The sequence below is a fragment of the Bos indicus x Bos taurus genome, chromosome 5, assembly GCF_003369695.1.
Source record: "Bos indicus x Bos taurus breed Angus x Brahman F1 hybrid chromosome 5, Bos_hybrid_MaternalHap_v2.0, whole genome shotgun sequence".
NCBI classification, from domain to species: Eukaryota; Metazoa; Chordata; class Mammalia; order Artiodactyla; family Bovidae; genus Bos; species Bos indicus x Bos taurus.
The window spans coordinates 23,118,491-23,128,656 of record NC_040080.1 but is presented as its reverse complement, the minus strand read 5'-3'; the positions used below and the strand labels follow the sequence as shown (position 1 = coordinate 23,128,656).

At 45.0% G+C, this 10,166-nt stretch overlaps 1 protein-coding gene across 1 annotated transcript; it reads right to left on the bottom strand.

The window, feature by feature from the left end:
* Window positions 1–1,687: 1,687 nt before the first annotated feature.
* APOLD1 (apolipoprotein L domain containing 1) lies at window positions 1,688–7,539 on the bottom strand. The gene is made up of 2 exons (XM_027541378.1): window positions 7,232–7,539; window positions 1,688–5,524 (listed from the first exon to the last, which is right to left on the bottom strand). Exon 2 carries the CDS (start codon window positions 5,519–5,521, stop codon window positions 4,781–4,783), a length of 741 nt encoding a protein of 246 aa, XP_027397179.1. The 5' UTR covers window positions 5,522–5,524; window positions 7,232–7,539; the 3' UTR covers window positions 1,688–4,780.
* Window positions 7,540–10,166: the final 2,627 nt, after the last annotated feature.

Below are 10,166 nucleotides of genomic sequence, written 5' to 3'. Positions count from 1 at the left end.
TTCTGAAGCCTGATGTGCCTGTGAGAGCTGAACCGTAAGGAAAGCAGAGTGCCAAAGAATTAATGCCTCCTAACTGTGGTGTCTAGTCAAGGCTATGGTTTTTCCTGTGGTCATGCATGGATGTGAGAGTTGGACTGTGAAGAAGGCTGTGCGCCGAAGAATTGATGCTTTTGAACTGTGGTGTTGGAGAAGACTCTTGAGAGTCCCTTGGACTGCAAGGAGATCCAACCAGTCCATTCTGAAGGAGATCAGCCCTGGGATTTCTTTGGAAGGAATGATGCTAAAGCTGAAACTCCAGTACTTTGGCCCCCTCATGCAAAGAGTTGACTCATTGGAAAAGACTCTGATGCCGGGAGGGATTGGGGGCAAGAGGAGAAGGGGACGACAGAGGATGAGATGGCTGGATGGCATCACTGACTCGATGGACGTGAGTCTGGGTGAACTCTGGGAGTCGGTGATGGACAGGGAGGCCTGACGTGCTGCGGTTCATGGGGTCACAAAGAGTCGGACACGAATGAGCTACTGAACTGAACTGAACTGTGGTGCTAGAGAAAACACCTAAGAGTCCCTTGGACAGCAAGGAGATCAAACCAGTCAATCTTAACAGAAATCAACCCTGAATATTCACTGGAAGGACTGATGCTGAAGCTCCAGTATTTTGGTCATCGGATGTGAACAGATGATTCATTGGAAAAGTCCCTGATGCTGGGAAAGATTGAGGGCAGAAGGGGAAAGACGGTGTCAGAGGATGAGATGTCTGGATGGCATCACCGATGCCATGGATATGAACTTGGGCAAACTTCGGGAGGTGGTAAGTAAGGGACAGGGAGGCCTGGCATGCTGCAGTCCATGGGGTCGAAAAGAGTCAGACACAACTAGGAGACTGAACAACAAGCATTCTTTTCAATTACTTCTCAGATTGTAGTTATGTTCAAAGGTTTGAAACTGCTGGAAGTCTTATTTTTAGATAAGAGAATTCCTGTACATGAATTGATTAATCTTTAAAAATTGATTTATACAGTTTGATGCGGAATATTCTAAGTTAAAATGATGAAACCCCTACCTTTCCTCAAAGTTACTAATTTATACAGAGGCAAACATGAGATTAGGTAACTAATTAGAGGAAGATCAAGAAGTTTGAGTAAATCAACTCTACTTCAATAAAATAAAAAGATTAAGAATCATACAAATTTTTTTGAAAAGAAAGAGAAATGGGCAATTTATTTCAATAAAGGGAGAGGACTGATTTTGCTACAGTGGGGAAAAAAATTAGGAGGTTACAAACTGCTGAATTTAAATGTATCCCATTTCTCTCTGCACAATAGCTTTATCTCAGTGTCTCCATTCCTTCTACTTGCACTTCATACCAAGGCATCGACTGTGTAATATATCAAGTTGACAAATTGCTTGACATATCTGATCTAGGGTGGCTTCTACATCACTTTTCTCTTTTTCCTCCCAATAAATACTTTGGACACTGACATTTGCCACATTGGAAATGACAGGCACCTGAGGACAAACGCATCAAAGTGATTAGGATCAGAATGTCTGTTAAGGATTACTTTTTTTAATAGAGTAGAATGTAGTTTTATTGAATCCTTGAGATGCAGAACCAAAAGAAACTCCTTTCTTGTGAAAGAAAACAATCCAAACGATTGTAAACCCCGGAAACCAACAGAAGCACTTAAACCTTCAATATGAACGTGTTTATTTTTCCAACTCGGATATTGTTCTGAAGTACACTTGTAATCTAAATACCCCTTTCTCTCCTTCCCTTTACAACATACCATTTCAGTCTGTTTGTTTACAGAACGATGGCCTTAAGGAAAAAGCCTTATTCACATTCCCACAAAAGAAATAAATAAAATACTTGTCTCTAGGATCCATTTAACTAAACTTGACTTAAATCCTGGTAGAGGCTCCCATCTCTATAACAGACACAAAAGAGGATGAATGATCTTTCACTATCAAAACAAACTCCTAAATAGAGCTAAAGTTTATTAAATTATTCAAATACATTTACTGTGCTCCTATAATGTGCAAAGTACTGTTCCAAAATAGACACCCTTCCTTAGATGTACAGTAGGCCACTAAAATAATAATTTCAGGAGCTTAAGACACTGGTACAGTCAAAATACCCTAATGATATGAAATGGTCTCTGTTGCTGCTGCTTCCAAAATTGCCCGGTTTATTTCTAAGGAACAGCTCAGGCATTTGGAAGAATAATTCAAACTTAAGCTTTAATACAAGATGGAGTTAGGCAATGATTGTACCTTCAAACATAATATAACAGTATGAAGTACATTCTGGTGATCTAAAATGCTAGCATCTGTGCAAGGTAACCTAAGAAATTTGACACCATTTTTTTTTTTAAGGTACCAATTTCAAAATAAATCAAAATACAAATCAATTGCCATTTTAGGAAAAATAAAAATATAGGCACGCCAACTCCTCTCCCAGCACTGAAATTACACTTCCTCAGACACACTGCCATCATTGGTAAGCATGGGGGATCAACTGGGTAAATTTAAACACATTAGATAATCACATAATTCAACCTAGCTTGGGTATATGTGTGATCCCAAAGACTTTTCAACATATTTTTCAGCAATACAGTGGTAGCAATAGAAATTGAAGAAACTGGAAGTATTTTCTTAGAGACAGCTTACAGATATCTTACAGGTTCCAAAGTGAAAATATAACACATCACCATCGTGACACAAGCTACTTTGTCGCTCCTAAGACCCAACTTCGCAGGACATCAGGCTTCCTAGTGTTTCCTTCATATGCCTCTACTTGGGTTTTCTTTCCCCTGAACTAAATAGGGAGGGCCTTTCAGGTCAAGTGTTATCTGCTGGCCAGTTACCTTCAGGATAGATATGCTTGCATCATTTCTATATTGACAAGTCAAGCCTCCATTTATGAGGCTTAAATTCAGCTCCTGGTCTCTTTATTCAGAACTTCCCTTATTTACTTATAAAAAGAACAGCAACCAAAAAAAAAATCCAAGAGAAAAAAAGAACTACCCTCATTTACTTAAAAGGATCATTCAAAACACTAGGGAAAAAATTTCCCTCTGAAGGAGACTTATTTAAGGAACACAATACTGTTTACAGCTCATGGCCCACCTTAGAAAGGCAAACTCAGCTAAGTCTCCTGAAAAGAATCTCAGTAGTCTCCCATTTGGAAACTTGCTATTCCTATTATTTTCTAATGTGGTTAAATAAAATTAAATGTTAATAATAAACAGTAATTAAATAATAAACTTAAAATAAATAATAATTAAAAAACATGGTCTGGAGGTTTTTAGAAAAGGTAATAAAGGTCAATTTTCATTAAATTCACATTCCTTTCTGTACCAGTTTCTACAATGAGCAGGCAACACTGCCCTCTAACGGGCTGATTCTGTTACATCTCTTAGTTCAACTGGTGGGAAATTGCTCCAGGAAGCATTGACACAAGGCCCCCACGCACATTCTTTCTTTTACTTCTGGGACACAGTCTGTCCTTGACCGTCTGTGAATGACACTAAAGACGGAGCAGCCCCTAGAGAGGCGATAGACTTAGAGAACGCTCATCAGGGGATTACAAACTAACACCCATTGCAATGGTGTTCAAACTTCAGCAGGCATCAAATTACCCCCAAGGGCTTGTTTAAACACAGCTTGCTGAGCCCCACCTGTGTTGCTGACTCCTTAAGTCTAGAGCTGAGTCCAAGAATTGGCCTTTCTGAGAAGGCGGGGCCTGGTGGGCTGCCGTCTATGGGGTCGCACAGAGTCGGACACGACTGAAGCGACTTAGCGGCAGCAGCAACAAGTTCCCAGGTGATGCTACAAGCCCAGAGACCACTCTTTACCACCCAGACACTGTGCTTGGCTTTATCTTACTCAATACTTCCCAATAAGGTGGGGTTTTAGCACCCATTTTACAGACTAGGAAGCCAAGTCTCACACAGAATAAACCCAGGACTAACTCAAAAGCCATTGCTCCCTTCTCTACAGTATGAAGTCAATATACGAAGCTGTTAACCATTTCCCTTTCCTTCAATTTCTTCCGTAAGTGGGGGGGACTTAGGTGACGGTTTAGTGGATTTCCCCTCTCAGAGCACCTTGGAGGTCTGGCTATGAAGTCACCTAGGAAGGTCCACTCCATCCCCAGGTTGGATCTGTGAGCAGGGTACGCTGAGAGAGGAGGGGGTGCATATCAGCGGGAGGTGCCTCCCTTGGGTCCTGAACCCTCCTACACAGTTCAGAGAGAGTCTGATTAGCTCTAGATTCTGGAGTTCTTCGTACTCAGAAACTCTGCCAGAGAGGTTTTTAAGCTAGTGTCTCTTCTCACGGGTGTTTCTGAGGACCTCAAAGCCTAATGGGGCTCGAAGAGGACCCAGAGGGTGGGGGTGTCCGCACCGTTCTCCAGCCTCGGCTCAAATCACCCGCCGAGGCAGGGACAGGCACGTGGCAACAACTTTAAATCAGGAGTGCCCAAGGAAGGGTGTGAAGACCGAACGGTTATGATAAAATATAAAATACTTTTCAGGTCATATATCCCACCAGGATCAGGCAGGTAGAAGTCCCTAGCACTCAGCCCCTGGCAGGATGTCAGCGATAGGTAAAGAAGAGTTGGGAGAACACACCCCCACCCCCCATCCTCGAATAGTTTTTCTCATCCTTCGCATTCAGCTCCTAGCCCAACTTCGTGTTTTCCTGAGGGAGATACAAATATGGAGCATCCCATGGGGATGATTTTCTGGCTTCGGTCATTAGATGGGAAAAGATGTTTTCAGAAAAACTGCCCCGTGGGCCGGTCAGCCGAGATCTTGAGGTCGTGGCCGCGGCTGCTCTTCGTGTAGAGCTGGACTCTGAACTCCAGCTGCTCGCTCAGCTCGTCCAGAGCCCGGGTGCAGGACTCCAGGCTCTCGGCCAGTTTCTGAATCTTGGCCTTTAGCACGGCCTGGCTAACCCTGGTGGCCCCCTCGGCCCGCCTGGGGACGAGGAAGCCGCGGGAGCCAAAGAAGACGATGAAGTATACCGAGTTGTACAGCGCGATGGAAGCGTTCCTCCCGCACTGCAGCAGCTGGCGGTCTCCGCCGCCCTGCCCGCGGCAGAAGAAGTCGAGGCAGCTCAGCATCTCGCGCATCTGGTCCTGGCAGGTGGCCGCGATCTCCTGCACGCGCCGCAGCTCCCGGGAGTTGCAGAAGATCAGGGAGAGGTCAGACGTGATGGTTACGGCCCCGCCGGCGGTGGCCACCCCCAGTCCCACGGCCGAGGCCAGCAGCGAGACCCCCAGGGTGACGGGGCTGAGCGAGAGTCCCACGATGGCGGCCACAGCGCCCGCCGCGCTCAGCGAGCTGCCGGCCACGTTGGCCGCCAGGGAGCGCCGGCGTAGGCGCTCTAGGCGCCGGGCCACCTCGCGCAGACGCAGTAGCTGGCCGTGCAGCCGGCCGCGGCGGTCCAGCAGCAGCCCCTGGAAGCGTCGCAGAGCATCCGCGCCCTGCAGCTCCCGGGCCGCCGGCCTCTCCATGTCCTGCGGGGATGAGACACGCGGTTAGCCCGAAGTCGAGCGCAACAGCTACGGCCACCCAAGGGGAAAAGGGTCATTTTCCAATGAGTCATATGTCAGGTTCTCAAAGACCCGTTCTGTCATCTGGGACGAGTCCTCCACTTCCCAGGACCTTAAATTTGAGTAAGCCAATAGGAATAATGCTCTCGTCCACTTTTCTCCCAGGGAATGCCAAGGATTGATTTTTTTTTTTTTTAATCTGTTAAATAAGGGAGTGTTGGAGAAGAAACGGCAACCTACTCCAGTATTCTTGCCTAGAGAATCCTATGGACAGAGGAGCCTGGTGGGCTGCTGTCCATAGGGTCACATAGAGTTGGACACGACTGAAGCGACTTAGCATGCATGCATGCATGCATTGAAAAAGGAAATGGAAACCCACTCCAGTATTCTTGCCTGGAGAATCCCAGGGACAGAGGAGCCTAGTGGGCTGCCATCTATGCGGTCGCACAGAGTCCCACATGGCTGAAGCGACTTAGCAGAAGCAGCAGCAGCAGCAGCAGCTATTAATATTATAAGTCTACTGCAATTACTGAAGGGCTTCCCAGGTGACTAAGTGGTAAAGAATCAGCCTGCCAATGCAGAAGATGCAAGTTCGATCCCTGGGTGGGGAAGATCTCCTGGAGAAGGAAATGGCTACCCACTCCAGTATTCTTGCCTGCAGAATTCTATGGATGGAGGAGCCTGGCAGGCTACAATCCATGGGATCAGAAAGAGCCGCCCAGGATTGAACAGGCATGGAATACTGAGCCCTCATCTCTGAAAGATGACATGTGGCAAGCAGTAGGTTGTACCCCTTTACAAAGCCCTTTCCTTACAAGAAGACTAAGATCTTAAGAGTTTTGCAATAGTTTTTTCCCCTCTCTGATGAGTGAAAAAGACAAATCACCAAAAACTCAAAAAGCATCTATCAAATGTAAGAAACTAATTTTTCTAAGTTAGATGCTCACCTGAAGCAACTCTTCTGTTTGTTATTTTTCCCAGCTCTTATCTTAGAATCACTATTTCTTTTAACTAGAGCTCATCAGGTCTTCAGAAATCTCACTCTTTGATACATGCTTAATTAGAAGTAAATTACACTAGCACCAGTATGTCCCTTTATGATGAAAGCTCCCTTTAAAAATGAGTAACAACTGAACAGAATTTTAAAAGGGGCCACAATTTTTGTTGAACAGCTCACTGAGGGCTACCCGTACCGAGCTGAACGGAAGCCAATTGAAGATGACTAACAGAGAAAACTGTACATCCTGAGTAAAAGTACATCCTTTCCAGTTGCCAAAGATTTCTCCCTTCATAGCCATTGTACTTTTCATTATTAGGAACGTCTCAAAAGTGACAAAGTGATAGAAATCCACCATTTCACTACTGTGAGATATCAGAACAGAAATCATTATTCTCATGTGGAAGGTGAGGAAATTGAAAGACAAGTTCTACCTGCAGCTGATACTTCACAGAGCCCAGTGTAGAATCTTGGTCTCTAGACGCCTAGATCTTAATTTTATTAGCATGCCTCCATAACTGTACCCACCACTGACAAACTGCCAGATAAAGACACCTCTGAGCAAAAACGAGGCAAAGTTACTCCAAATATATTACGGACCAAGGATACAACCCCAGTATTACCAGTCCAGTGGCTATTTTTTCAGATAGCATCCCTCTGGTCTCCCCACTTACCACTCACTTCTGGCTATCTCCAGGAAAGAAGAATCTGAGGCTGTTTCTGGATGAGCAAGCTTTATAGTTCCAGAGAGCCAATGACGGCCCTGGGAAAGCCTTGTCTTATTCTGAGAATTTGCCATTTCCTGTCCTGGCCCCTGCTGCCTTCATCCAGAAGGATATGACATGGTGGAAAATGACCCGCCAGCCTCGCAGCACATCCCGTATTTAGGAAATGAACATTGTGTGTTCGCTTTCCCCCAAACGCAGGAAAAGAACCACAGGCTCTTCCCCAACTTGAAACAACTGCTGTCATTGTCCCGCGGGCATACTCTGCCTTCCCTTTCCTGAAAATAGCTAATGACGTTATCTGAGAGGACATAAAACGCACCCCAGGCTGACCAATTATAGTGTTTCTTGGGAGGCCACCAGTACACAACCACTTTTTAAAAAGAAAAAGGGAAGAGACTCTTATTATCTGATAGAGCCACTCACAGTCCACTCCCGTATTTTTTTAAAAAAGCATCGTGAGTCTGAGCCTTTGAAACACGTGATTCAGTAGGGCGCAACCATCAGAATGCAAAGCCACGCCCACAGGAAGTGCTGCGTGCAGTTTTGAGCATCTCCAGCTGCAGAGAAGCTCTTGGAGGTCTCAGAAAGGGCACACCTCGGGCCAAATGCGTCAGAAAAATCAGTGGGGTCAGGCTGCACGAGGAGCTAATTATACACTTTCAATAGCAGCGGGGATTCTGTTTCCTGGGTTTTCATGGGAAGCAACCACTGTAGCCCAGCCAAGAGTTATATGAGTGCATTCTACCCCCACGGAGTGAAGCACCGGCTGAAGGGCAATATTCTGGATCATTCAGGAGAGGAAAACAAGGATAGCGTCTGTGGATGCTTTCTGGGACATTCAGATAGGTGTTGGCCGTTCAGCCAGGAAGACTCCTGCCACAGGTTCCCAGATAGGAGTTATTGTCTGAATTCTCTGGTTTGTCTGGAAAGCCTTAGCAACCATATCTTTCTTGAACACAAGTCCCCCACCTTTATAAGTAGACATGGTATTGAGGAACACAACCCAGTTTTTTGCTACTCACAATCATGGGCCTTTGAACTTGCTTTTTCTGAATCTGACCCATGTCCAAAAATTCTGGTTACAGCTCCTCAAAGGATAAACATAACCCTCAGTCAGACACTTTCAGTGCCTGCCTGTGCTTTTGAGGTAAGAGGTGGGAAAATGTCTTCCACTGAACCCACAGACATAGTCATTTCCAAATGGAATGTAAAGCAGGGTGAATTGGGCAGGCGGTCAGGCAGTGGTAGAGTAGGCAGGGAGTGAGACAATGTACCCTGATTCTTCAATTCCCATTTGCTCCTCCAGCTTCTCTGGACATTTTCTTGTGTTTGGGGTTTTGTTGTTGTTTAGTCACTGAGTGGTATCTGTAGCGTGCCAGGCTCCTCTGTCCATGGGATTCTCAGGCAAGATTACTGGAGTGGGTTGCCATTTCCTTTCCCAGGGGATCTTCCTGACCCAGGGATCGAACCCTCGTCTCCTGCATTGGCAGGCAGATTCTTTACCACTGAGCCACCAGGGAAGCCGTGTTTGGGGTTTCAGTTCAGTTCAGTTGCTCCGTCATGTCTGACTCTTTTCGACCCCATGAATCACAGCACGCCAGGCCTCCCTGTCCATCACCAACTCCCGGAGTTCGCTCAGACTCACGTCCATCGAGTCGGTGATGCCATCCAGCCATCTCATCCTCTGTCATCCCCTTCTCCTCCTGCCCCCAATCCCTCCCAGCATCAGAGTCTTTTCCAATGAGTCGACTCTTCACATGAGGTGGCCAAAGTACTGGAGTTTCAGCTTTAGCATCATTCCTTCCAAAGAAATCCCAGAACTGATCTCCTTCAGAATGGACTGGTTGGATCTCCTTGCAGTCCAAGGGACTCTCAAGAGTCTTCTCCAACACCACAGTTCAAAAGCATCAATTTGGGGTTTAGATGAACACAAATAAATATTTCATGAATGGGTGAATGTTGCTGGGATACATCATCTTCAGAGCATCAATAATCATAGTACAGAAGCAGCGTGTAGAGGAGAAGGTCCAGGAGAATGGGCAGCACTGACCTCAGCCAATATCCAAGAATTCGTTTTTCTCTATTATAAATCCGTTTTCTTTGGGTGTTTTCTTTTTTTTAATGCAACTAAAAGAATTCATTCATTTAACAGTTTGGGTTTGTTGTTGTTTTACCGCCTATAAAAATCCGGTACTTCACATCATTTTTAAAAATGGACACATGAACATAATACTTTTGGCTCAGTATTTATTTACTTTCATATATTTAAGCACAATAAGAAATTTGAGGAATAATTGAAGGTATTTTGATCAAAAGTATTATTGAGGCTGTTCCCCCAACATCTTGGGGACTGAACCCTCAAATTTATTTTTTAAACTGTTTTCTGGGCACCTGTAACCCATCACCCCAGACACGTTACATTGAAAATGGTGACTGACCTTCAGATTAAACGTGCAACCAGGGCTGTGAACCACTGCTGTAGAAGCTGTGAATTCTCTGACCACTGGTTACATCGCAGCAGAAACAGTACGGCTAGTAGATAGCAGTTTGTGAGTCAGGTGTTTACACAGTTAAGTTATTAACAACTCATGAGTCTGGGGCCCCCAGCTAAAATTACCACATTTTAAAAATAAAGTGATAACTATGTTCTGGGCCTCCCAGAGTTCTAGAAAGGTCTGGGCCACCTCTATTTTTTTAAGGGTCTCAGTGAATTTTTTTTTAAAGAAGAAATTTTATAAACGAGAAGGTCCTATTGTATAGCACAGAAAATTATATTCAGTATACTATGAGAAACCAAAACGAAACAGAATATTTTTTAAAAGAATGTATATATAGGGCTGGCCCAAAAAGTTCATTCGGGTTTTTCCATAATATCTTACAG